General features: G+C 45.8%; 1 protein-coding gene across 5 annotated transcripts in view; it reads left to right on the forward strand.

The window, feature by feature from the left end:
• The first annotated feature begins 61 nt into the window (after positions 1-61).
• Positions 62-27,523, forward strand: part of SUPT6H (SPT6 homolog, histone chaperone and transcription elongation factor) — a 33,611-nt gene continuing 6,149 nt past the window's right edge. Inside the window, exons 1-29 of one of the 5 annotated variants that reach the window (XM_059379780.1) lie at positions 62-213; positions 7,231-7,361; positions 10,106-10,247; positions 11,019-11,177; positions 11,275-11,351; positions 11,716-11,908; positions 12,130-12,214; positions 12,856-13,129; positions 13,946-14,047; positions 14,285-14,401; positions 15,355-15,444; positions 15,652-15,794; positions 16,486-16,634; positions 16,787-16,885; positions 17,364-17,493; positions 17,578-17,728; positions 17,871-18,025; positions 18,193-18,388; positions 18,791-18,930; positions 19,052-19,169; positions 20,472-20,548; positions 20,780-20,915; positions 21,202-21,339; positions 21,418-21,585; positions 22,527-22,654; positions 23,783-23,990; positions 24,477-24,624; positions 25,470-25,612; positions 26,527-26,667. In XM_059379780.1, the coding sequence (XP_059235763.1) occupies positions 10,139-10,247; positions 11,019-11,177; positions 11,275-11,351; positions 11,716-11,908; positions 12,130-12,214; positions 12,856-13,129; positions 13,946-14,047; positions 14,285-14,401; positions 15,355-15,444; positions 15,652-15,794; positions 16,486-16,634; positions 16,787-16,885; positions 17,364-17,493; positions 17,578-17,728; positions 17,871-18,025; positions 18,193-18,388; positions 18,791-18,930; positions 19,052-19,169; positions 20,472-20,548; positions 20,780-20,915; positions 21,202-21,339; positions 21,418-21,585; positions 22,527-22,654; positions 23,783-23,990; positions 24,477-24,624; positions 25,470-25,612; positions 26,527-26,667 (3,774 nt within the window). In that variant the 5' untranslated portion in view covers positions 62-213; positions 7,231-7,361; positions 10,106-10,138. The remainder of the gene's footprint in view (positions 214-7,230; positions 7,362-10,105; positions 10,248-11,018; positions 11,178-11,274; positions 11,352-11,715; positions 11,909-12,129; positions 12,215-12,855; positions 13,130-13,945; positions 14,048-14,284; positions 14,402-15,354; positions 15,445-15,651; positions 15,795-16,485; positions 16,635-16,786; positions 16,886-17,363; positions 17,494-17,577; positions 17,729-17,870; positions 18,026-18,192; positions 18,389-18,790; positions 18,931-19,051; positions 19,170-20,471; positions 20,549-20,779; positions 20,916-21,201; positions 21,340-21,417; positions 21,586-22,526; positions 22,655-23,782; positions 23,991-24,476; positions 24,625-25,469; positions 25,613-26,526; positions 26,668-27,523) is intronic. The other 4 variants (XM_059379777.1, XM_059379778.1, XM_059379776.1 and 1 more) reach the window with 4 other exon arrangements.

The following is a 27,523-nucleotide window of genomic DNA, read 5'->3' on the forward strand; positions in this document are numbered from 1 at the left end:
CGGTGACAGGGAGCCGGACGTGACGTAGCACGTTGACGCAGCAGCGGCGGCGGTGGCGGCGGCGGAGGGGCCGTGCGGTGGGTCCGTACTATCCTTTCCCAGTCTCGGTTCGACGACTCCATTTTCCTCGGTGGGGGCTTAGTGCACCGGAGTAGCGGCGGGCTTCAGGCAGGTAAAGTTCGAGCTGGAAAGCGTGTTCCTCGAAAGGGTCAGGTGAGGAACAAGGCTCCTAGGGCCTGGTCCCGTAAGGGAAGAGTTACTGGGGAGCGGTATGCGGGAAGAAGGGGGCCCCCCCGGCCTTCCCTACTCTCCGAGGGAAAAGGGGAAGGAAACCGGAGTAGTTTCCTACAGTCTCAGAGCTTTTCCCAGCCCTATGCTACCCGGATCCCGTGAATTGTATCAACAGGCTTCCTGGGATTCCGTGCTTCTCTCGAGAGCTTGTGAAAATTGGGCCACGCCAAAGGATTTGGGAATGGAAGGGACTTGGGGCATCTGAGTCAGGATCAGGTGATCGAATTTTTTGTTCTGGCGATGTTAAACCTACGGATCTTTCAGGAGTTGGGCCATTGGGCTAGAGGGCGATGCTAAACACCTTCTTTTTCAGTATTGTAGAAAATAAAATTAGAACTTTTTATAGATGGTTGCAACCATCAACCGCCTACTGCAAACATCCGAATGGGCTACTGAGTCAAAACTTGATTTTCTTCCAGTTTCTGCCTTTCTCTCCAGGCAGTCCCTTGAACCAGCTGGAGCAGTTCGTTTCTCTTGGTTGTTTCAAGAAGTGATACTTATTATTTTTTTTTTTTAAGAGGAGGCTAAGCTCTCTGAAAATGCATCCGTGGAAATTCACTGTAATATCAGAAGTAGCAAGGGAGTATTGAGTTACACCGCTGCTATTAATGAGCATGGAGAATGTAAACAGTTTTGAATTTGATTAATTCCTTCTAGGGAAAAAAATAAAAAAACTTAACTTGCAGTGTTTATTTGGAAGGTACCGATTCTAAAGTCTTCAGTATATTGATTTCAAAAGTATGATTGCTCCTTCATCACCTGATTTTAGAGCCCCTTTCCATCACTTGAGTCCCTTCAGCCAATGCAAATACATTCTTCTTTAGTTGGCTTGTATGGCTACTAAATTAGATTAGCATAGTTACTCCCTAAAAGGTTTAAACCTTATTAAGAGATTATTCACGTCTAGAAGTGGTACAGTCTAGAGAGGCTGTCAGGTTTCACAGTCAGTAGACCTTCATAAGAATGGAAGCCCATGTAATATACTGGAAACCGTCTTTGGAGGCAAGTAAATTTGCCCATGCTCCTATGTTCTTGGTCTCAATAAATGGCATTGTGGTCAGGATCCTTTGTAAAATCCTTAGATTCTTCCTCTCCATTATTCTCTGGTAAAATCAATCACCCAATCCTACCTCTCCATAAAAATCTCTTCCCAGGGCTCCTGGATGGCTCAGTGGGTTAAAGCCTCTGCCTTCGGCTCAGGTCATGATCCCAGGGTCCTGGGGTCGAGCCCCACATTGGGCTTTCTGCTCAGCAGGGAGCCTGCTTCCTCCTCTCTCTGCCTGCTTCTCTGCCTACTTGTGATCTCAGCCTGTCAAATAAGTAATAAATAAAATCTTTAAAAAAAAAATCTCTCCCCATCACATACAAATTACATTCTGGAATCCCCCTCATCCCCCTCCAGCTATCATCCTTATTTTTTTTTAATTCTCTCATAGCCAGATTTCTATCTGTGTCAACTTTCTCAAATTTTATTCATTTTTCTGGCTCTACTAGTCTGGTTTCTCTTCTGACCATTTGGTTGAAGGTCTCTGGTTGAGGTTACTAATGATTTCTTTATTGCCAAATCTCATGGATACTTTGTTTTTACTTTCCTCAATCCCTGGAATATGCAACACAGTTTACTTCTGTCTTGACACTCAGTCTTCTCTTGGGGTGGGGGTGGCTCAGCCTGTTAAGCATCTGCCTTCGGTTCAGGTCATGATCCCACAGTCCTAAGATAGAGCCCCCGTCAGGCTTCCTGGTCACTGGTGTGTCTTGCTTCTCTCTCTCTCCCTTCCATTGCTTGTGCTCGCTCACTCTCAAATAAATGAAATCTTTTTTAAAAAACAAGAAACTCTTCTCTTGGTTTCATTGACACTTAACTCCTGGATCATCTCCATTTTTCTGGCTGCTCCTTCTCAGTGTCCTTTGCTAGCCACTTTTGCTCTCTGCCTAGTGTGTAAATGTTGAATTTCCTTCAGAGTTTAATCTTGGGCTCTCTGCATACGTCCTTAGATGATCCAGTCTCACGGCTTAAATTACCATCTGAAAAGTGGCAACTGTTCAAAAGTTCAGCTCTTTAGTCCTACCTCCTCTGTGTTCCAGAATCATATACAGTATGCCTATTTAATAGTTCCATTTGGATGTTTCTTAGAAATCCCAAACCTAACATAATAAAAAGAACATTTTAGTTTTCCCATAATTCCAAACGTGATCTTCCCTGTTTCACTAAGAAGTACTCATCGACATGGTAACTGAAGCCAGACCTCTGAGAATCATCTTGGATTCTCTTCCCTTACTACCCTCCTACCCAAGGCTTTTGGTAAGTCCTGTCATTTCTTCCAAAATATATTTCAAATCTGTCTTCTGTTCTCATCTCTGCTACCACCCTATTCCAAACCACCATCATCTTTTGCCTGGGCTCCAAGAAGAGTATCCTCAGTTTTCCCTGTTTCAATCCAGGTCTCCCTGCTTAAAGCACTCCAGTGGTTTTCAATGGCTTTCAGAGCCCTACTTGAGCAGGCCCCTCCTCCTTCTCCCATTCTACTGCCTTCATTATTCTCTGGTCACACTGGCCTTAGGACATTGCCTACCATATGCCAAGTTCTTGCCTACCTTTTCTACCAGGAACCTCTTCTACCTATTGTTGACATCTCAGGCTAAACTCACTTTCTCAGAGATGAGCGTATTTACTTCCTTTCTGGTACTTAGAGCAATGTTTATTTTGTTTGTTTTCTACACCAGAATATAGATATCCTAGGAACAAGGACTCTTTTTTTTTTTTTTTTAATATACCTGATATGTAGTAGGCACTCATCAAATAAATCTTTGTTGAATTAGCAAGTACACTAAGTCAATTCAGTTTAAGTCCATTCGGTTTAAAACCCTACAGGGGTTTTCCCAGCACCTTTTAGAGTCCACAGTCTTTAACTTACTCTATCAAGATTCTTATGACTTCACTCCAACTCATTATGAACCCTGCTCCCTCTCTAGTCAAACTGGCCCTCATTGGCCCTGCCACTGGCCTTGGGCCTTGTGCTGGAAATACTCTCCTCCAACACCACCACCACTCGTATGACCACCAGAGAAGCCAGCTCCTCCCCTTAGCTAATTCCTCCACAGTTTTACAGTCTTTATTCAAAGTCACTTTCTCAAAACCAGATTGGAATCCACTCTTATGGGCTCCCATGGTACCTTGGTCACCAGTTCTTTCAGTTATCCCTGTACTCCTAGATCATGGGTCAACAAATTAAAGCTCCTTGGCCAAATTAAGCAACTCCCAATCATTTACATATCATCAGTGTCAGATTTTGTGCTGCAGTGGCAGATCTGGCCCTCTGTGGTTAGGAATATGTTCCCCAGTGTGTGTGGCACAAGACTCAGTAACTTACTCCCACCCTCTCTTGCAGGGATTCTGATTCTGATTACATATTTCAGTTGTTTCTGCTCCTCTTTTGTCCTTATTCTGCAAGTAAATGTGGAAAGAGAAGATATTACTTGTATTTTTAAATTACTTATGCTAGTCATCATTAACAAATAATGCTTTCTATGCTCTGTTATTGAAAAGATCCTAAGAGGGGCACTTAGGTGGCTCAGTTGTTAAGCATCTACCTTTAGCTCAGGTCATGATGTCAGGGTCCTGGGATCAAGCCCCTCATCGGGCTCCCCGGTCAGGGAGGAGTCGGCTTCTCCCTCTCCCCCAGACTCTCCCTTCTGGCTTGTGCTTTCTCTCACTCAAATAAATAAGTAAAACCCTTAAAAAAAATAAATAAAAGTTCATAATATTATTTCCTATAAACGTGGTGTGCACATTAAAGTGATGATAGGTAGAGTTAATGTTTTCTGTTTTTTGTGTATGTGTGGTTTTGTTTTGTTTCGTTTTGTTTTAATTTTATTTATTTATTTGGTAGTCAGAGAAGGAGGCAGAGAGAGAGGAAGGGAAGCAGGCTCCCTGTTGAGCAGAGAGCCCGATGTGGGGCTCAATCCCAGGACCCTGGGATCATGACCTGAGCCGAAGGCAGAGGCTTAACCCACTGGGCCACCCAGGCCTGTTTTGTTTTGTTTTTTTAAGTAATCTCTGCACCCAACATGGGCTTGAATTTACAACCCTGAGATCAGTGCATGCTCTACTGACTGAGCCAGCCAGAAACCTCTTACTTTTTCTTTATTTTAACACCTTGATTTGGTTTGATTAGGATTTTTCTTCAAGAGTTCTGAATTTAAAAGAAGTTTTAAGTGGATTCTGAATACTTCATTTACTAAACTTCCAGGTTTTTGAATTCCAAATTGGATAGTCCCTTGTGAACACTTCTGAAATAGTTCTGGGCTTTTGTTCAATTTAAAATACAGAACGTTTTAGAGTTGAAACTCCATAGCAGACTTGTGGAGCTGTTCCCCATACCACTAGGCCCTTTTAGACCTAAACCTTTGCTCATGTTGCTTTTTCCAGATTATCCTCTTAACTCCTCTCAACTCAGGCATCAGCTTTTCTGAGGCATTCTCTGACATCTCTCTCTCTTCATATCGCTTCCATAGTCCTGGTATATAACTATAATACAATGTTCATTATGCTTTGTCATAAGTGCATGTACAAATTTTTTGACATAGATTGAATTCAACCAAGGTAAAAAGCATATTTTACTCATTTATATATACCCAAGTCCCAGCACAGAGCTTAATCCTGTGTCTGTGTGTGTCTGTGTGTGTGTGTGTACACACATATATATGTATGTATTTAAAAATAAATGTTCACTGAAGCTGGCGGAGGGAATTAACAGCCATCTTTTTTGCTCTGGTCTCCTTTAAATTGCCTCCTACATCATCTTGTTGAAAAGGAGGGACTGCCGAGGGCCTCCCTGTGGCAATCTGATCCCAGCTCCATTCCTCTTCCAGAGAATGTCATGGTAACGGCCAGCCTCTCCCTTTGAGCCACATCTTGTACTGCAGCTGTGCTTCTGCCTGGAGAAACTTCTCTTTGCTACCCCATGCCCTTTCTAGACCTATTTCAGTAGCAGATTTAACTTAACCATCTGAATGGGGTAAAATTCAAGAGCCTAAGTTCTAAATAAAAAATCTGAATTCTGCTGGGCTCATCTCAGATCTCATACGTTAATAGTAATCATACGCTAATAAAGAGTGTTTTTGTTCGAGAATAGTTGCTGCTTGCCAACCTCAGCCTGCAGTGCTGCGGCACCCTCCACACATTTAGCTCCTGCGAGTTGCAGCAAGTCAGGCTTGCTTCTGGTACACCTCTTTAACAGAAAGTCTTGGCACTGAGCTAGACTGGAAGCATTCCCCCCACTAGAGCACAGCATGTACTTTATTGCTAACCTAGGGAATGGGAGGAAAGCTGCGCGTAGCACAGAGCACCAGCTGCCCCCCAGAGGGAAAAAGCTGTTGTTTTTGTCAGGTAGGCTGTCTGTTTCTCTCTGGTGAGTAGACAGAAGGGCATCTGGTCTGCAGGAGCTGAGATTTAATATGAAGATGTTGAGGCCTTATAAGACTGAATTTGTGGGTCTGATAGCCTAATTAAAGCAAGCATGTTGGGGAGGATACTGTACCCAAGTCTATTTTTAATGGCTTAGTTCAGGGCTGGGGGCAGGGGCTTGATGTGAGGATTCAAATTAGAGCACCAGATTTAATTAGCAGTTTTACATACTCACTTTCTACAGTACTCAAAGTAAATTACCTTAAGGACATAGGTCTTGGGGGAAAAAAGAATATTGGTCTAAGCACAAGACTTGTATCACCACCCTGTGGGTGTATAGCTGTATAGCATAGCAACTCTCAAATGTGTTGATCTTAGGACCCTTTTATAATCTGAAAAATAATTTCAGATTGCAAAGACATCGTGTTTATGTGAGTTGTATCTGTTGATGTTTATGAGATTTTTGTATTTTGATGTTTATGAGATAAGAAATTACAATTGGGTATATTAATTCATTTTGAAATAACAATAAAGTATCACCAAAAAAGTAATTATTTTACAGTATATGGGTATATTAAATTAACATATTATGTGCACCTTAAACTTACACAGTGTTTTATGCCTATTATATGTTAATAATATAACGGGAAAAAATAAGCTCACTACATTTTAACATAAATGATACTTTTATTAAAAAACAATTATAATCTTCAAAACAAAAGTAGTGAGAAGAGTGACATTGTTTTAAAGACTTTATTTATTTGAGAGAGAGAACATGTACACGGTGTGGGGAATGAGGGGAGCAGAGGAAGAGGGACAGGCAGACTCCACCCAGTGCAGGGCTCCATCCCATACTCTAAGATCACGACCTGAGCTGAATCCAAGAGTCGGATGCTTACCTGACTGAGCCACCCAGGTGCCCCCCCCCAATCTTTTTAATGTCTCCCTTCATAGAATACAGCTGGGTTTTCATATCTGCTTCTGCATTCAGTGTTGTGATACTATTCATCATATTACCTCTGGAAAACTCCACTGTACACTCATGAGAGAAGGGAGGAGATGGTTTCCTGACCACACTTGAACTAGGCCTGCTGACATACTAGAAACAGCTGTGCAGCTGTGACTTCGGAGTCTGACACAATTTAACTCAGATCTCAGCTCTTACTGAGATATTTGTAGCAACTTGAACAAGTGACTTCCTCTGTGAGCCTTTCATCTCCTTTGTTGAGTGGAGAGAGTGCACTCTAACTCCTAGGACAGTGTAGGGGTTAATAGATGTCCTTAAGTGTCTGGGACTTGGTAGGTGTGTGATTACTGTTCCTCTGGGCACTCTTGTTTTTTTAATTGCTTAAAGGAAAAGCCTATATTAGTTTGCTTGAGTTTTGTATGAGTGTTGTGGGTTGGGTGGTTTCTAATTCTCTTCCTGTGCCTGCTTTCTGCATGTAATGCATAAAATTGTTCCGTGGTCCTTATTTGTTTTCACATCTCTCTCCCTCTACCAGAAATAATCCTGCTTCTCCTCAAATCCCCAGGTCTGAGCAGAACGTATGTACACGTCTACGTACACGGCAGGCATTCAGTAAAGCTTGAATGGCATCTGAAACCTCAGCCTGAAATTGAACATAAGACCATGTCATTGCCCCTCCCTTTCCACCAGAACTCGGTACCTTCAGTTTTGTTTCTTTGAGTTCAGTCAATCTTAAATTAATTGCTTGTGATATCAGTTGATATCAGTAAGGGTAATTTCCAGAAAAATTAGAGCCATAGCACCTAAGGCTCTTTCTAGAGCTCAGACCATTTCAGGTAACTTAGCCAACCTCCTCTTTTCTCCCATCCCACTGCCATCTTTACCTGGAAATGTGGCAACAATATGAAAACACAAGTAATTTATTTAACAGATATTTAGCTGTTCCTATTTTGTGCAGAGCACTAGAAGGATATAAGTTACTTGGTACAGAATCACAAAGTGCCTTCTGATGCCTCTCGTTTGGCCATTTATGTTTTCATAGTTTTTAGTACTCCTTCAATTAGATATGGTCTTTAATATCCTGAAGCTTGTGGTCTTAGGTGTGGAGAATGGGCACATACACAATGGACCATAATTCAGGACAAGGTGAGGAATGATGCTGAGTTTATCAGCAGCCAGCTTCAGGATTCCAGAATAGGATCTTGATATTATGATGTGTGTGATGTGTGCTGTGTTTTAAGTTTTTTTTTTTTTTTAAGATTTTATTTATTTATTTGACAGAGATCACAAGTAGGCAGCGAGGCAGGCGGTGGGGCGGGGTGGGGGGAGCTCCTTGCTGAGCAGAGACACCCCCCCCCCCCCAGGATCATGACCTGAGCCAAAGGCAGGGGCTTTAACCCACTGAACCACCAAGGTGCCCCTGGTTTTTTTTTTGGTTTTGTTTTTTTTTTTAAAGATTTTATTTTATTTATTTGACAGACAGAGATCACAAATAGGCAGAGAGGCAGGCAGAGAGAGAGAGAGAGGGAAGCAGGCTCCCTGTGGAGCAGAGAGCCCGATGCGGGACTCGATCCCAGGACCCTGAGATCATGACCCGAGCCGAAGGCAGCAGCCCAAACCACTGAGCCACCCAGGCGCCCCGCCCCTGGTTTTTTTAAAGTCCTACAAGATGTGGGGCACCTGGGTAGCATGGTCGTTTAAGCGTCCTACTCTTGGTTTTGGCTCAGGCCCTGATCTCAGGGTCGTGAGACCTAGCTATGCATTGGACTCCATGTTCAGTGCAGAGTCCGCTTGAGATTCTCCTCCCTCTCTCTCTTTCTCAAATAAATAAATCTAATAAAGTCCTACAAGGCCCAGGTAACTCCATGTTATGGTTCTGCCATTTCCAGGCTCTGGGTGAGTCTGAAAGCGGGGAGGTAGAAGACAGAGTTGGGACTGGTTGGTACAAAATTACAGAATGCTAAGAAAAATTGGGCCCAAGATTCAAATTCAGACTCAGTTAACATTGATTGAAACCATAAATTTGGTTCTTTCCCCTGTGTCATCTAATAGTCTCAACTGCTCTACAAGGTAGGTAGTGCTATTCCTGTTTTTCAGAAGAAGTTGATAATCCAGACAAATTCAATAATTCGCTTAGTTTATATATCTGGTAGATGACGGGACCAGGTTTTGATCTGTACTCTTAAGCTCAGCAATCTTTGCATTTAACTATGTTGCCTTTATTTTGTAAGCCGTGGAGGTGACTTTCAAAATGTTTTTTGGCTAGGGAAGTAAATGGTAAAAATAGAGTTATGGTTCTCATGTTTCTAAAGAGACCCCCTTCTCCATTCACATACTCCCAATCAGTAGTCACACACATGGCTTAAGTTCATGAAATGTCATTTAATCTGTGGAGAAGAATTGTCCTTTTCACTCTGTCAGCAGCCAAATGTAGTGTAAATGAAGTATTTGTCATTTAGATGGCACTTGCTTAAGAAATACCCAAATTTCTTATGAGCAAGTCATATAATCTCGCTGCTACCATATCCCTACCTATATAACCACTCCTACACTAATTTCTTTCCTCATTCCTGCCCCCAAATGATAAGTGAGATAAAATTCTTTGTTATGCAGTTGACCCTTGAAGAACATGGGAGTTAGGGGCACTGGCCTCCCCGACCATTAAAAATCTGCATATAACTTTTGACTCCCCGAAAACTTTACCAATAGCCTACTGTGGACTGGGATAATATAACATGATAACCTAAATAGTCAATGAATACATTTTGGACGTCATATGTATTATATTTATATACCTATATATATATTAGTATATATGCTTAAAGTGAACTAGAGAAAAGAAAATGTTAAGAAAAGCACATTGAGGGGCACCTGGGTGGCTCAGTGGGTTAAGCCTTTGCCTTCGGTTCAGGTCATGATCTCAGGGTCCTGGGATCGAGCCCCGCATTGGGCTCTCTGCTCAGCAGGGAGCCTGCTTCCCTCTCTTTCTCTCTGCCTGTCTCTCTGCCTACTTGTGATCACTCTCTGTCTCTGTCAAATAAATAAATAAAATCTTAAAAAAAAAATCACATGGAGGAGAAAATGCATTTACAGTAGTCTGTATTTATTGAAAAGAACTGTAAGTGGATCCATGCAGCTTAAACTCCTGCTGTTCAAGAGTCAACTATGTATGAAGAAGTCCAGGGTAATCAGTTATCTTCTTTTTTTAATCAATCATCTTTTTAAAGGAACATGTGAGAGTGGTAACAATGGGAGGGGTGGAAAATGGATGCGATGGAGCCATCTGATTCTTACTGTCTCCTCCCTCGGTGGGAATGATGGAGGAGGCAGAGTTGTGGCATGTGACTAAACGGCTATTGGTGGAAAGGCTTAAGGGTACTCTGTAAAGTCATGTGTCTCATTTTTAAATTTTTTTATCCCTATCTTCCTTTCTTCCCTAGTCATCTTTGGGCAGGCCGTGAGAAGCTGCAGCCATGTCTGATTTTGTGGAAAGCGAGGCCGAGGAGTCGGAGGAAGAGTACAATGATGAAGGCGAAGTGGTGCCCCGAGTGCCCAAGAAATTTGTGGAAGAGGAGGATGACGGTGAGGAGGCCCCAGCCTCAAGCTTCTCCCCACTATTGCTAAGCTTTGGATAGTTGGAATCTTGCTGATGAGAGGCTCAGGCTGAGCACAGAAGTTATCACACATGAGGTACCAGCTTGAGAATTTTCAGTAATTTATAGAAAATACTTACTGAGCATCTGTCTGCTGTATGCCAGGCACTGTGCCTAGAACTAGAAATATAAAGACCCTGCTATCTTGGAGTTTACATTAGTGGGTGGGGACAGATAGTAAACCAACGAATAAATATATACGTAATGTTTTCCTCTTTTAGAGACCTAGCAGTGTTGGTATTTTTGTGTCCAGTTTCCTATTTCTCTGGCCAAACGCAACCATTAGGATCCTCAGCAGAGTAGAACCATGAAATGGTTTTAAAGACAGAAAGGTAAATGTAAGTTTTATCAAAAGAATTAGGGATAAAAGAAGTAATATAGCTGCCAAATTTATAAACTAAGAGGAAAACAAAGATTATTGGTGGCTCTAAATCTAGTGTGAATTTTGAAGAGCCCAACTAATTAGGAAGATCATCTTTGCCTAAATACAGATAGTGAACATAGAAAGGAGATCATCCTTTTCCAGATACTGCTGCTATAAGTCACTGGCCATGTTTTACATCTTTAAATGAGGCTGAAAAGTTAGCATGGCACCCATATCATTAGCTTTAGAGCAGAGAGAATCACAGTCCAGCAGGTGGCCCCGCCCCACTCCAGCCCATTACCCAAACTCCATACCTCAAACATGCATGTTTTCCAGATGAGGAGGAGGAGGAGGAGAACCTAGATGATCAGGATGAGCAAGGCAATCTGAAAGGCTTTATCAATGATGATGACGATGAAGATGAAGGGGAGGAGGATGAGGGTAGTGACTCTGGTGATTCAGAAGATGATGTTGGCCACAAGAAGAGAAAACGCAGTGAGTAGTCTCTCCTCAGTCAAGCGAGGCTGGGGTGGAAGTTGCAGTGGAGAAGGGGACCTCTCTGTCGCCATGGGTAACATTTTGTTTTCTCCAGCATCTTTTGATGACCGCCTGGAGGATGATGATTTTGACCTCATTGAGGAGAATTTGGGTGTCAAAGTCAAAAGAGGAGTAAGTCTCACTCTTTATCTCTGTCCCTAGGGAATGAAGGAAAGAAAAATCCTTGAAATTCCATGATTTTGGGGGGGATGAGGCACTCCAGAATGCTTTGGGAAGCATTAGGGAAGAGAAAGTTGCTCCGAGTCCATGTGCCATGGAGACCAGCTTTGCATCCCCGAACTGGATGCCTGTTGGAGACAGGCTTGTCAGAGTTTCAGGGGTGGGCTTGGTGCTCAAAGAGCATCACTTAACATGTTCTTTGCCATCTCCCTTGGTCAGCGCAACCATGGTGGGAAAATGGGAGTGAGACTAGAAAGCAAGCATCCTTAATGCCCGCCCCCTCAGACCCTGATGAGAAAGGTTTTCCCACCCCTAGCAAAAATACCGACGTGTCAAAAAAATGTCAGATGATGAGGATGATGACGAGGAGGAATATGGCAAAGAAGAACATGAAAAAGAGGCAATTGCGGAGGAAATCTTCCAGGATGGGGAAGGGGAAGAAGGGCAGGAAGCCGTGGAGGCCCCCATGGCTCCTCCAGAGGAGGAGGAGGAAGATGATGAAGAATCAGGTATGTGGCATCAGGCAGGGAAGCCTGGGATTGCCTAGCTCCTACAAGCAGGGTGGGAAACCATCCTGTAACTAAAGGCCCCCAGCATCTGACAGAAAGGAAGTTCATTTTTAGGAGTCTCCCTACTCTTCTCCCTGGCCACTCACGTGATAGGAAATAAAGCCATTCAGTCCTAACTCATGCCCTGCCTCTGAGCACTAATCCCTTCCTTCCCTGCCCAGACATTGATGACTTCATTGTGGATGATGATGGACAGCCTCTGAAAAAACCTAAGTGGCGGAAAAAGCTTCCCGGATACACAGATGCGTGAGTGGGGTCTGCTACAGGGTGGCGATAAGGGCATTTGAGTAGGCGCAGTCAGGAAGGAGGAGGTCAGATGTTTCTGCCAAAAATGGAACATCCCAGCTCTGAACCGTTTTTGCTTCCCTGCCTCAGATAAGCTTTCCTGGTCAGGAATGTCAGACTGCTCCTAGAAGCCCTGAGAGCTCTCTGCATTGTGGGGCCATTGTGGGCTCAGGGCGGAGTCACCTGTGTGTACGCCTCCGTCCAGCCTTCCTCTGCACCTGCGGATTTGTGTTTACTCATCTGTATATCAGCCTTCTAAGTATAATTTTGTTGACAAAAGCTTTTGCTCTAAGGGAATACTGTGTTGCCTTAGCAGAAGATGGCCCTGCTGAGCAGAATGTGGACCTGTGTTGTTGTGCCCTATTGCTCTTTGATCCCTGACATGGGCACATTACCAGCCATGGGCTTTTTATCTTCCATATATAATAATTTTCCCAGAAATATCCCCCAATTAAGCCTTTATTCCACAGTAAATACGCTTTTTTAATTTACCTTTTTCTTAATCTTTGTTTCCTTTGGGGCAAGTAAAGGATCTATGCATGGGGTGCATCTCTCTCCTCTCACCAGAACCTGGCCCAGCAGCCTCTTGCTGTCACCCACAGGGCCCTGCAGGAAGCCCAGGAGATTTTTGGTGTGGACTTTGACTATGACGAGTTTGAGAAATACAATGAGTACGATGAAGAACTGGAGGAAGAGTATGAGTACGAGGATGATGAGGCTGAGGGTGAGATCCGCGTGCGCCCCAAGAAGACCACCAAGAAACGTGTGAGCCGCAGGAGCATCTTTGAGATGTACGAGCCCAGCGAACTAGAAAGCAGCCACCTCACAGATCAGGACAATGAAATCCGGGCCACAGACCTGCCTGAGAGGTTCCAGGTAAGAAAGCACCAGCTTGGGGCGCCTGGGTGGCTCAGTGGGTTAAAGCCTCTGCCTTCGGCTCAGGTCATGATCTCAGGGTCCTGGGATCAAGCCCTGCATCGGGCTCTCTGCTCAGCAGGGATCCTGCTTCCTCCTCTCTCTGCCTGCCTCTATGCCTACTTTTGATCTCTGTCTGTCAAATAAATAAATAAAATCTTTAAAAAAAAAAAAAAGAAAGCACCAGCTTTGCACACTTGCGTGGCTTAAGTTGTTTAGCCTCTGCCTTCAGCTCAGATCATGATCCCAGAATCTTGGGATCCTGTCCCGCCTCAGGCTCCTTGCTCGGTGGGAAGCCTACTTCTCCCTCTCCCACTCCCCCTGCTTGTGTTCCCTTGCTGTCTCTCTCCCTCTCTCTCTCTGTTGAATAAATAAAATCTTTTAAAAAAGAAAGCAAGCAAGCAAGCACCAGCTTCTGTCCTTCTGCCAGTCTGTCATCACCTGCCTTGTGCAGCCTTCCTCCAAAAGTTGTAGCAGAGGAACAGTCTAGCAACAATCTGATACTGGATGGTATGTTGGAAATTGGCTTTGAACCCCATCTGACCAGGGGGTGCAGGGAGTCCAGCTCTTAGAGAAGGCGCTTGTGCTTCTGGTTCTTAAAATGGCATGCTTCCTTTAGCAGATACACAAGGCGTTTACTTCGTGCCAGGACAACACTTTTCCAGGGTGCCGGAAATGTTTGTCTGTGGAGCTAACGTTTCTGTCCTGGAGTGGTATATGTGTTTCCCACAGGAATACAGGATAAAGTCGGCCTCACCGTTGTCTTCTCCCCAACAGCTCCGCTCCATCCCAGTTAAGGGGGCTGAAGATGATGAACTAGAAGAAGAAGCTGACTGGATATACAGGAATGCCTTTGCCACACCAACCATTTCTCTGCAGGTATCCAAAAAAAAGATCCTTAGGTTTGACATGAACTGGGGGCCACTTTATCAAGGTGAAGATCTGCTCCAGACGTCTGTGTGCTTAGTACAGGATAGTATGAGTGTGTGTATGCGTATGAGAGATTTTTCTAGATTTCATCTGATAAGGTCATCCTTTGACATGAAGCAGTTTCACACATGGTAAGACAAAACAAATGAAAGCATTGTTGATGTTTCTGTTTTCTTCTGGCCCTAGGAAAGCTGTGATTACCTAGACCGAGGGCAGCCAACCAGCAGCTTCAGTCGAAAAGGACCCAGCACAATTCAGAAAATTAAAGAAGCCCTAGGCTTCATGCGAAATCAACACTTTGAGGTAGCGGCTCAAGCTCTCTGACGGCCCACTGGTTAGAAATTGAGCTGTGGGGGTCCCTGGGTGGCTCAGTTGAGTGTCCAGCTCTTGATTTTGGCTCAGGTCCTGATCTTGGGATTTTAGGATTGAGCTCCACATCAGGCTCTGTGTTGGGCATGGAACCTGCTTTAGATTGTCTCCATGCCCCTCTGCCCACCCGGCACCCCATCCCACCCTGCTGTGCACATGCTTGTGTGCGCACTCTCAAAAAAAAAAAAAAAAAGGGCGGGGCACCTGGGTGGCTCAGTGGGTTAAAGCCTCTGCCTTCGGCTCAGGTCATGATCCCAGGGTCCTGGGATCGAGCCCCACATCGGGCTCTCTGCTCTGTGGGGAGCCTGCTTCCCCCTATCTGCCTGCCTCTCTGCCTACTTGTGATCTCTCTCTCCATCAAATAAATAAATAAAATGTTTAAAAAGGAGGGGGGCACCTGGGTGGCTCAGTTGTTAAGATCTGCCTTCGGCTCAGGTTGTGTGGGATCAAGCCCCACATCAGGCTCCCTGCTTAGCAGGGAGCTTGCGTCTTCCTCTCCCACTCCCCCTGCTTCTGTTCCCTCTCTTGCTGTATCTCTCTGTCAAATAAATAAATAAAAATCTTTAAAAAAAAAGGAAGAAATTCACCTAGGGATTGAGGGAAAAGGGAGCTACCTGTCAGATGGGAACCCCCTTCTCCTGTCCTCAGATGTGGTCCCTTGGCTCAAGAGTGTGAGAACCAAAGGAGACTCTGGTGGTGATCAGGAAAATGATGTTACCTGTCTCCAACATCATTTTCCCCTGCTGGGGAGAGCAGAGGCCCTTGATGAGCCAGTGAGGGAGGTCAAACTTCTGACTGAAATTTTCTAGCCCTATTTACCCCTCTGTCAAAGGAGCTCCTTACATATCTTTCCACTCTGGTTGACTGCAGTCTCCATACTACTCTAGGTGCCTTTTATTGCTTTCTACCGTAAAGAATATGTGGAGCCTGAGTTGCATATCAATGACCTATGGAGGGTGTGGCAGTGGGATGAAAAGGTAAGATGGATCTATGGCCCCTAAGAGGCTGAGGTGTGGATTGGGAACCACTACTGCCAGAACCTGAGCTGCCTATACATACCAGGTGGCAACCCAAACCTCCCCAGCCTATCAAGCTCTCCCTCCAGGGGCTCCGGGTAAGAAACAGTCAGCCTCAGGTCTCCGAAGCCAAACACCAGCACTTACTCCTGCCCTCTCTCATCCTAGTGGACCCAACTAAGGATCCGCAAAGAGAACCTAACACGGCTGTTTGAGAAGATGCAGGCTTACCAGTATGAGCAGATTTCCGCTGACCCTGACAAACCCCTTGCTGATGGCATCCGGGCTCTGGATACCACCGACATGGAGAGGTGATGTGTGCAGGGTTTATTCCATTCAGGGAGACCACAGGCAGGCGCCCAGGGAGCAGTGTAAGCTACTAAGTCCTCAGCGCAGGGTCCGTCCTTTAAAAATCTGATTTGTCACCACATCAGAAGTGATTTTTCTGGCAGGCAAATTCATCTTAGTGATCTATGTTGGTTCTAAAAGGTTAAAAGGATAATACAGTCACGTTTGCTGATCTGAGAATTCCTTGCATGTAAAGTTACATGGGAAACCAAATTACAACCAGAAAGGAGTTTGAACAGCTTGCAGTCAGTGTGGCGTGTGGGAGGGGAGCAGATGACTTTAGTGGCCAGTGTCTTGAAGCTGGAGGGTAGGGGGTGCAGACTTCTCAAGGACTCTGAACTTTGCTAGAGACATGATACTTCACAGCTTCATCTCCATTTGTAACAACTGCCAACCATCCCTTCTTGTCCTTTTGGCTAAGATCAAGTGTTGTAACAACCGCCAACCACCATTCAATGTATTGCTTCTCTAAGATATCTTGGTTGCAAGTAAGTCATGGTCTGGTGGTGGTGTATAGTTCTAATAATTGAAGAGTACAGGCACCCATCCCAGTTGGGATCTTGCCTCCATGGGAACTGGACCTCTTGCAGCAGTACTGACTGGGTTTATACTTTTACTCAGTGACAATTAAGGTCTTGTGTCCCTTTCCTCCAGGCTTAAGGATGTGCAGTCAATGGATGAACTGAAAGATGTCTACAACCATTTCTTGCTTTATTATGGCCGTGATATCCCCAAGATGCAGAATGCCGCCAAGGCCAGCCGCAAGAAGCTGAAGCGTGTACGGGAAGAGGGAGATGAGGAAGGCGAGTGCTGGAAAAGAAAACCCAGGAGGCTTAATGGCCACACCGTCCCCTGGGACGGCCCGGGCTGAGTGCCCTTTGGGGCTTCTCTCTACATGTGTCAGATCCTTGGGAGTGACTGGAAACTGGAACACTAACACATGGTTTCTTCCCAGGTGAGGGTGAAGAGGCAGAAGATGAGGAGCAGAGGGGCCCAGAGCTCAAGCAGGCCTCCCGCCGAGACATGTACACCATCTGCCAGAGTGCTGGGCTAGGTAAAAACTAGCTGCTTTGTGTCCTGGGTCTTGTAGCCATGAGCAAGGGAAGTTTCCTGGTAGTCACTGGTGGGCAGGAAGAGGACTTAACAGACATTTGAGCAAATCACCAGTCCAGTTCTGACCACAGGCCCCCAGCACCCACACCCACTTCACAGTAATGGTCCGGTCTTTCCCTAACTTCCTGAAGGAATGGGAAGTGCATACAGTCAGAGAGGCAGGGTCCTTCCTATCTTTCAGATGTTCTTTTACTATAAATTCTACCTTAGTTCTGAGTGCAGGAGTCAGAGAAAATTCCTGTTTCATAACAGCTTGTCAGGTGTTTAAAGGCCATTTTACTATTCCTTGTAAAATTCCTGGTCCTGCTTTTTTGTGACCCTCTTAAAGACTAGTGCCCAGAGTTGCTACTCTGGACCCAGAGCAAAGGGATTTGTCAGCCTAGCTGTTGTTTTACCCTTCACCCTCCTGTATGCTTTAGATGGTCTGGCCAAAAAGTTCGGGCTTACTCCTGAGCAGTTCGGGGAAAACCTCCGGGACAGCTACCAGCGGCATGAGACAGAGCAGTTCCCTGCAGAGCCTTTGGAGTTGGCCAAGGATTACGTTTGCAGGTAGGCATGCAACAAGTAGCTGGCAGGAGGAAGGGCCTGAGGGCCAGACACTGTCATCCTGCAGCTGCCATGTTTTCCCCACAGCCAGTTCCCTACGCCAGAAGCTGTGCTAGAAGGTGCCCGCTACATGGTAGCCCTGCAGATTGCCCGAGAGCCCCTCGTCCGACAGGTGCTGAGGCAGACCTTCCAGGAGAGAGCCAAACTCAATATAACCCCCACCAAGAAAGGTAGAAAGGTGAGCTGGGTGCAGGGTTTTGATCTGACACGCAGCCCAGCTCTGTGTTCAACTGAACTGAGTTTCTTGCTTTCGTGCGCAGCTGAGCCATCTGCTCAAGCCATTCTGTCAGTAGGCTGATGATTCCTCTTGGTGTCTACAGGATGTGGATGAGGCCCACTACGCTTATTCCTTCAAGTACTTAAAGAACAAGCCTGTTAAGGAACTGAGAGATGACCAGTTCCTCAAGATATGCTTGGCTGAAGACGAGGGGCTGCTCACCATTGACATCAGCATAGACATGAAGGGGGTAGAAGGGTAAGCAGAGCCTTGGGGGAGGGCTTGATGAGGGAGGGGTTCCCTCAGGAATGTGAACTGCAGTTTCAGAGTTGAGCGAGTCATTGTCCCTGGCTCACTCAACGTTTATGGACACTGGAGTATCCCCTTTCCTTCCTCCCCAACACTGCCGTGTTGTCTCTCCTCAGCTACGGCAATGACCAGACATATTTCGAAGAGATCAAACAGTTTTACTACCGAGATGAGTTCAGCCACCAGGTGCAGGAGTGGAACCGGCAGCGTACCATGGCCATCGAACGGGCTTTGCAGCAGTTCCTCTATGTACAGATGGCCAAAGAGCTCAAGAACAAGTTGCTGGCAGAAGCCAAAGAATATGTCATAAAGGTGAAGACAGAAACTCGGCGGTCCTTTGTCCTGTGATTTCTCCAACCTAGAGCTGAGAATTCAGGAACCCCTTAACAGTAGTCTTCTAGCTAATAGAGAAACACTGGGGGCAGGGGGAGGTAATCACGGGGAGCACATACAAGGCCAGGGGTCACTCCAAGACCTCCCCATTTGAAGAGCCTCTTGACTTGCCACCCCCAATCCAAACATTCTTTGTCTTTATTACTGTTCTCCGTATACTCTCCTGTATCCAGAAGCAATGTATGCCTTCGCACCATAAGCCCGTGAAGGATTAGAAGTATGTGCGCATGTCAGTACAACCTTTGCACATGCGCGCCCACATCTGTGTCCTTCGCACACTCGGTGAGCCTCTCGGCCATAGTGTCTGGTGTGTCTCCTCAGGCCTGTAGTCGGAAACTCTACAACTGGTTGAGGGTCGCACCCTACCGGCCAGATCAGCAGGTAGAGGAAGATGATGACTTTATGGATGAGAACCAAGGGAAGGGCATCCGCGTTCTAGGCATCGCTTTCTCCTCTGCCAGGTGACTGCCCGTTCGTGCCTGCCCAGCCTCACCCCTTCCCTATCTTCCTAATCCCATTCTTCTCTAGCTGTATTCTTTTATTTCTGACTGTTGCACTGTTCTTTCCTGGTCTGGTTGGCAGAGATCACCCTGTGTTCTGCGCCTTGGTCAACGGCGAAGGAGAAGTGACAGACTTCCTTCGGCTGCCCCATTTTACCAAACGGCGAACTGCATGGAGAGAGGAGGAACGGGAAAAGAAGGCAAGTGGCTGGGATGGGGTAACCAAGTGTACATTTTAAGTGCATTTACAATTTCATGGGGATGCGTGTTCATGGTCTATACAACGACTATGCAAGACCCTGATTACCTCTACCCGTTTGCTAAACCCTGGAGTCTTGGGAGAAGCCTCACTTCCATAAGCAGTAGATGGCACTCAAGTCCTGATGCAGAATTTACTTCTGGCTGGAGGCCAAATCCTCGGCCTTGTGTGCTTCTGGGAGCTGCCATTATGGCTTCTGTTCTTACCAGCATCTGGGTCATCCTGTTCCAGGAGCTGAAAGCCAGTGAGGCATTAAGCCAACCTTTTCCCAGCTTTAGCCATTCAGTGTCTTTTTTCCAAGGAAAGGGGAATTCGAATTCATCTCACGTATATGTTTCTGATTTTTTTTTTTAACCTAACGGTATCTTGCCATTTTGCCGAGAGCGCTACATTCTAAAATAATTTTTAATAACCTTTTTTTTATTACTATTATTTATTTGAGAGAGCAAGAGAAAATAGAGCATGAGTATGGGGAAGAGGGAGGGAGAGCCTAGTTCTCGAGCAGGAGCCCATCGTGGGGCTCAATCCTAGGATCCTGGGATCATGACCTGAGCATAAGGCAGACGCTTAACCGACTGACCCACCCAGGTGCCCCATTAACAACCTTTTTTTTTTTTTAAGATTTTTTTTTAAATTTATTTATTTGACAGACAGCGATCACAAGTAGGCAGAGAGGCAGGCAGAGAGAGAGGAGGAAGCAGGCTTCCCGCTGAGCAGGGAGCCCGATGCAGGGCTCGATCTTAGGACCCTGGGATCATGACCTGAGCCAAAGGCAGGGGCTTTAACCCACTGAGCCACCCAGGCACCCCTAACAACCATTTTTTTAAAAAGAAAACAGTGAAATGAGTTTAGAATAATCCTGCCAACCAAACAGTGGTTTATGTTAGTAAAAACCAAGTATGTTTGGATCAGTCAGGGGAGCATGGGACTCTTGCTCTCGGGGTTGTGAGTTGAAGCCCCATGTTGAGTGTAGCGGTTACTAAAAAGGAAGAAAAGGAAGACAAATGTGTTTGATCACAACCAAGTATGAGCCAGAGGTATAGTAATTTTAGGAAACATTAATGCATATACGATATTGAATCTAGAGACCTTAGTCTCCTTGATTTGTGTTCCACTTAGACAGTCTAACTTGGAGCTTACTGTTCTTTGGTCTTATGAGGTCTTAGTATTACTTAGGGAGAGAAAGCTGTTAAAAATCTCATGATCTTCGGAGCCATTTAGTTCTAATTTTATTTCAATCCAGGCTCAAGATATTGAAACCCTAAAGAAATTTCTTCTGAACAAAAAGCCTCATGTGGTAACAGTCGCAGGAGAAAACAGGTAGGGGCACCAGGGGATCAGACTAGACCTCACTTAAATTCACTCGTCCTTTCTTATCGAATCTGGCATATGCCTGTGTAGACCATTGGTAAATTTCCCATCCCCAAGGAGTATCTCTTTGTCTTCAGAGTTCTTTCCTTCCCCAACCTGCCCCCATCCCAGCCCTGAGTCTGTCCGTCCTTGATAAACTATTCAGAAAGAGCCCTGACCCAACACCCCTCCTCCCTCCAGGGACGCCCAGATGTTGATTGAAGATGTGAAGCGCATTGTGCATGAACTGGACCAGGGCCAACAGCTGTCCTCTATTGGGGTGGAGCTGGTTGATAATGAGTTGGCCATTCTCTATATGAACAGCAAGAAATCAGAGGTAATGCTGGAGCCCCATTCTTGGGAGCTGCACACGTAAGAGCTGTGAATCCCAGGGAAATTTAATAGGGAAACGAAAGTGATCACGGGCACAGGACTGCGCTTACTCAATTACCCTTGTGGGGGTGCTTCATTTCACCAGTCATGGCTCAGATAGGGAGCCCTGCAGATAAAATTGGCCCCTGAGGGGACAAGAAAGTGACTTGAGGCCAGAACACTTTGTGATTCCTTTTGCTGTTGAGAGCTGAGAGAACTTAATCGTCCTGCTGGTCCTCATTTGACTCTAGGCAGAGTTCCGGGATTACCCTCCAGTGCTGAGACAGGCTGTCTCCCTGGCCCGGCGCATCCAGGACCCTCTGATTGAATTTGCCCAGGTGTGCAGCTCTGATGAAGACATCCTGTGTCTCAAGTTTCATCCCTTGCAGGTGAGTAGGGTTTGACAGGCAAGCTTGAGCAGGCAAAATGGTACAAGAACCTTACCCCTGCCTGTTCTGTGTTTGCAGGAGCACGTGGTGAAAGAGGAGCTGCTCAACGCCTTGTACTGTGAATTTATCAACCGAGTCAATGAGGTTGGGGTCGATGTCAACCGTGCCATTGCCCACCCATACAGCCAGGCCTTAATCCAATATGTCTGTGGCCTGGGACCTCGAAAAGGGACACATCTCCTCAAGGTAGGATGGGGTTGAATTAGAAAATAAGAAAAGTTCCCATTTCATTGAGCCTTCACACTCTGCCAGCATGATTTGACAAAAGACCAAAGTCAGAGGAGTCAAGGGATTTGTCCAGAGTCATCCAGCTAGTGAGAGTCCCAAGTCACTACCATACTGTGGGAAAGATAGCCATAAACCAAGATTTAAAACAGATGGAAAAAGTGAGAAGAGTATCCAGCCTCTGGATAGTGGTTCATTCCAGTGGGAAAAAAAAAAAGGGATTTCATTCAGAGGCTAAAGAGGGTGGTATGCAGGGAGCTTTAGAAATTTTGGTAATATTTTTTTTTTTTCTTAAGATGAGTGGTGGGCACTCGGATATATGTTTTATCATTAACTTTTTTTTTTTTTTAAGATTTTATTTATTTATTTGTCATAGAGAGAGAAGCGAGAGCAAGCACAGGCAGACAGAGTGGCAGGCAGAGGCAGAGGGAGAAGCAGGCTCCCTGCCAAGCAAGGAGTCCGATGTGGGACTCGATCCCAGGATGCCGGGATCATGACCTGAGCCTAAGGCAGCCGCTCAACCAACTGAGCCACCCAGGGATCCCTATCATTAACTTTTTTAAATTATTACTAATTTTTATAAGTGATCTCTATGCCCAGTGTGGGACTCGAATTCACAACCTCGAGATCAGGAATTGCATGCTCTTCCAACTGAGCCAGCCAGGCGCCCCATTTTATCATTAACTTTTAAGCTATATATTAGTTATGTATTATTTTTGGCAGGTATGACATCATTTACTAAAATAATTTCTGTCCCAATGGACAGTATGGCATAGTGCTCAGTTAGATACTGAGGGATAGGGACAGAGTTCCCATCACGGACGGTTTCCCAGAAACCTGAAAGGAGGCGGGGAGGGTGGGGCCTGCCTGCTGCTCTGGCTCACTCCACATCTCTCCCCTAGATCCTGAAGCAAAACAACACCAGGCTTGAGAGCCGGACCCAGCTGGTCACCATGTGCCACATGGGTCCCAAAGTCTTCATGAATTGTGCTGGCTTCCTCAAGATCGACACAGCCTCCCTGGGGGACAGGTGATACCCTCTGCCTGGGTGGGCCAGGAGGAATTCCCTTGGGCTTTGCTTTGGGGATTCAGGGAATTAGGGCTGTCAAAGGGCCCGAGGTATTTGAATTAAGAAATATTTTAAAGCAAAGGTGAGGAAGCTTTATTAAGTCAAGAGCCTCTGACCTATGGAAAAGATCGGTTCAATTATGTGAAGCTTTTTTTGTGTGAGAAAAACATAAAAAGAACCAACTTATTTTATAAATTAAGGACAGGAAACACAATACTTTGTTCAGTAAACACAACATGTTCTGTTATGATCTTGCCATGGCTAGATGAGGGTGGGAATAGCAGGGGCAATGGAAAAGGAGTTGTGGGGGTATGATGAAATAAGGAAGGGGGAGAGAGATTCTGTATGTTTTGAGATGATGTTATTGAGAGAAAGTTCTATTCACTTGGACTTTGGACTTCACTATTGACCTCTTCCTCTCCAGAAGTTATCAACTCAGTCTTTGGAGGATCTTTTCCACGGGCACATAGCTCCTCATTCAGTAATGGAAATCAGTGGGGAAATAGGCTTCAAGTTCTAAAACTTCATTTTCCACCCAGCTTTGCTGTAACACTCCACGAATAACATAGGTCCATGTGAGTGCACGGGCAAGACCAGCCTGGGAAGGCTTTATGGGGGAAAATAGCTGCCAGCAAATTGTCAGAAGTCTTTTTCCCCCTTCTTGTTTTATCTTGTTATAACACTTATTTAAGTTCATGATATAAAATTCAATGTATAGCAGTATTATGCAGAAAGTGGAAGTCCCCCATAATCCCACCCCCCAGAGATAACTACCATAACAATTTGGTGTATACTACAACGTTCCTAAATTTTATTTTTGCTATGCATTTACTAACTACCCATTTACTACAAAAATGGGATCATATGGTTCATAGTGTTTTGCAGTGCATTTTTCACGTATCAGTATATCGTGGCCATCTTTCCATGTCAGCACACATAGATCTACCTCATTATTTTTAATGGCTGTATAGTATTCCATTGTATGGAGGTACCCTAATTTATTTAACCAGTTCCCCATTGGTGGACATTTGGGTTGTTACTAGAAGCTTCTCGTTCTATATCCTGGCTCCTTTTCTGCCTTTCCTTCAGCACTGACTCATACATTGAAGTTCTTGATGGTTCCCGAGTCCACCCTGAGACCTATGAGTGGGCCAGGAAGATGGCAGTGGACGCTCTGGAATATGATGAATCAGCTGAGGACGCCAACCCTGCAGGAGCCCTCGAAGAGATATTGGAAAACCCAGAGCGACTCAAGGACCTGGACCTAGATGCCTTTGCAGAAGAACTGGAGAGGCAGGTGGGTGACAGCATAGAGGCCCAGTGCAGAAATCATTCCAAGTCCCCTGGTTGGGAGGAGACTCAGGCAGCAAGTCCCCAGGAAACCTCTTGATACTATGGACATGGGAGACTCCATCCTCTCTTCACCTTACCCTAGCAGGCTCTACCGGGATTTTCAAGGAAGTGTTCAGTCTGCTTATTAAGGAGCAAGGAAGTCTCAGACTCCTATAGCCATTATCAGTGGTTTGGGGCAGTTGTCAAGTTTCCTTCTAGGCCTTCTCGCCTCCTCTCCAATAGCACAGCTTTGCATGTGTCTGTTTCACACATTGGGGTTCTCTGAAGCGTTTTAGAGAAAACTTGAAAACTTCTTGTCGTAAGTGTTAAAGGAGAACAAGAGAAGAGAAGCCCTGACAGAGGCCAGCTGGCCTATTCCTTTCCTTGAAAGCCCCTGTGGCTCCAGTTAGGGAATGGTTGCAAGGTTCTTCCTGATGGGCTTCTTCCACAGGGCTATGGTGACAAACACATCACCTTATATGACATCCGGGCGGAGCTGAGCTGCCGGTATAAGGACCTCCGGACAGCCTATCGCTCTCCCAACACAGAGGAAATCTTCAATATGTTAACCAAAGAAACACCAGAGACCTTCTACATTGGTAAATTCTGGGCCTGGTTTTCAGCTGGAGAAGGATGTATAAGGGTGGGGGATGTGTTCACTGTGTACGTTCAAACCAAGCCATGATTCCCACAGAATGAGGCAGGTCTGCAGGGAGAAAAGACCAGGGGGGCCTGTAAGAAGATTATAACTAGGGTCACCTGGGTGACTCAGTGGGTTAAAGCCTCTGCCTTTGGCTCAGGTCATGATCCTAGGGTCCTGGGATCGAGCCCCACATTGGGCTCTCTGCTTGCTCAGCGGAGAGCCTGCTTTCCCCTCTCTCTCTGCCTACTTGTAATCTCTGTCAAATAATTATAAAATAAAATCTTAAAAAATAATAATAAGATTATAAAGCCCTGGGCTTGGGGCGCCTGGGTGGCTCAGTGGGTTAAAGCCTCTGCCTTCGGCTCAGGTCATGATCCCAGGGTCCTGGGATCAAGCCCCGCATCGGGCTCTCTACTCAGCGGGGAGCCTGCTTCCTCCTCTCTCTCTGCCTGCCTCTCTGCCTCCTTGTGATTTCTGTCTGTCAAATAAATAAATAATTTTTTTTTTTAATAAAATAAAATAAAGCCCTGGGCTAGAAGTCAAAACTGAGTCCAGGGTCAAACTGTGCCTTTAACCTGCTACTGCAGGATCTTGAGGGAGTCACTCGTGGGGGCTTCATGTTACCCCATCACCAAATCAGGGGAGGATTTCCCTTCTCAAGGATGTGAGGGAAATCTTTGGAAATGCTGTAAGACCGAATTCTATCACTACATGTCAGTGGGAAGGAATCACCCCTCCAGTTCTTTTAGCCTGTTCCCCATTCTCTTCTTCCCTTCCCTGTCCACCTCGCCCTTTCTGCAGGAAAGCTTATCATCTGCAATGTCACCGGCATTGCCCACAGGCGTCCCCAGGGTGAGAGCTATGACCAGGCAATCCGCAACGATGAGACAGGGCTCTGGCAGTGTCCCTTCTGTCAGCAAGACAATTTCCCCGAACTCAGTGAGGTACGTGCTGCCATGCTAGCGTGGTCACTGGACGTCTTGATTGAATGTTCTCTGTGCCCTAGAGAGGAGTTGAGAATTGGGGTGTTTTACGTGGTGCTTTTACCAAATACACAAGAGGGGGAAGAGGGCTAGAACACATACAGGTCTAACGTGAAGTCCCTAGGTATGCAGGTCAGAAATCTGTATGCTTCCTGCATACAGGAAGCTGAGCCTGCTCAGCCTTTAACCCGAGTTTTCTGTTCTCTGGGGATCTAACTAACTCAACCAGATTGAAGATACGAAGATGAGCATTTCTTACAGGGGAGGCACAGTGTCCCCATACATGCTAATTAGAAGGTATCTCTAGGCTCTTTTGAATTTTCCCGTTTTCCACATACATTTTAATTTGTTGTACTTTCTTCTAAACATTATCTCCCTTTCTGATGGTCAGAAGTTAACTAAAGGCATCCTGAACGCTTTTTCTGAGTCTTCAGATGTTATCAGGCAGTCTATGAAAGAGTTGATTTCTGAACTTGACCTAATAAAAGAAGCTGTGGGATTTGCCTGGGTTTTAAGAAAGCCAGGGGGCACCTGGGTCACTGAAATGGGTGGTTCTGTGGAGACGGTCATGTATATTTCTTGTGTCGGAACAAGGTGGGAGAAGGGACTTCAGTTGTGACTAGAGGGACGTACACATTTCAATTAACATGAAGGATTGCTCTGATGGCTGGTGGTGCCAGTCACTGAGATCACTTATGAGTCACTGAACATTAGGGATGTTCAGAATCTGTGTTGGTGGGTGGCTGAGTCATTGTGTTTTCAGACCACTTTGCCAGGTATTACGGCAGATAAATTGCAGTGCCCGGCAGCTCTTTTTTGAACGTGTGATCTCCAGAATCTTTATGACCAAGCTCCTCTCCTGATGTACTTTTCAGGTCTGGAACCACTTTGACAGCGGTTCGTGCCCTGGCCAGGCCATTGGTGTCAAAACACGGCTAGACAATGGTGTCACCGGCTTCATCCCCACCAAATTCCTCAGTGACAAAGTGGTAAAGCGGCCAGAGGAGCGAGTGAAGGTAGATAAACGACCAGGCTAAGGCATCTAGTAGGGCTTTCAGCCACCCAAACTGGGTGATCCAGAACTTTGGGCTGTGCCCCCCCAGAAGTGAAGCTCTGTTCCCACTGGCTGCCGGTAGGGAGAGGCCATCAGGACGATTTGTAACTAGTTGAAAGAAGCCAGGGTGAGAAGCATGTGAATGAGAAGCAGCTTTTGTTCACTGTCTTTGTGAGATCTCACTGGGTTGCCAGCCCTTCAGAGAGGGCTCTCTCTTCCTGTGTGGGAAGCTGTGCTTGAGTCTGCAGGCAGGAAGCAGGGCCCAGCGTTCCATGCTGTGAAATCAGAAAGGCTACACTCTCTTTCTGTTCTAGTATTCTCTTGCCAGCTGCCATTTATTAGGCACCCACTAGATACCAGCACTTGACATTTACATACGTTGTCTTTAATCTCATGTGAGGGGGAAGGAAAATAGGACCTTTCTGGCGGGAGAAATTGGAGTGTCTTTTCCAGGATCACCCAGTTAGTTGGTGACACGGCTGGTACCAGATCTGCCAAATTCTCTGGTTCTGAGTGTCACAAACACCCAAGAAGTGTGGAGATAGGGAGGTTGGGGAAAGATCTTCCTGAAAAATGGAAGCTCAGGAGATTTTCAAAAGGAGAGCCGTGCCGTGTGATTGGCTTATGCTGCTGTTTAGACAGAAAGACACAAGTCAGGGAAAGAACAGAAAGCTCTTACTTTGCCTCCCCTCCAGAAAGGGCAGCCAGGCTTTGATGGCACCCTGGGAGCAGTAATTAAGTAACTTCATGGGAGAAGGGACTAGCCAGGGGCAGGGTAGTCGCAGTAAGCCCTAGTTGCTTTTCCTGCCTAGAGCGGT

The sequence above is a fragment of the Mustela nigripes genome, chromosome 16 (assembly GCF_022355385.1).
Source record: "Mustela nigripes isolate SB6536 chromosome 16, MUSNIG.SB6536, whole genome shotgun sequence".
Lineage (NCBI taxonomy): Eukaryota > Metazoa > Chordata > Mammalia > Carnivora > Mustelidae > Mustela > Mustela nigripes.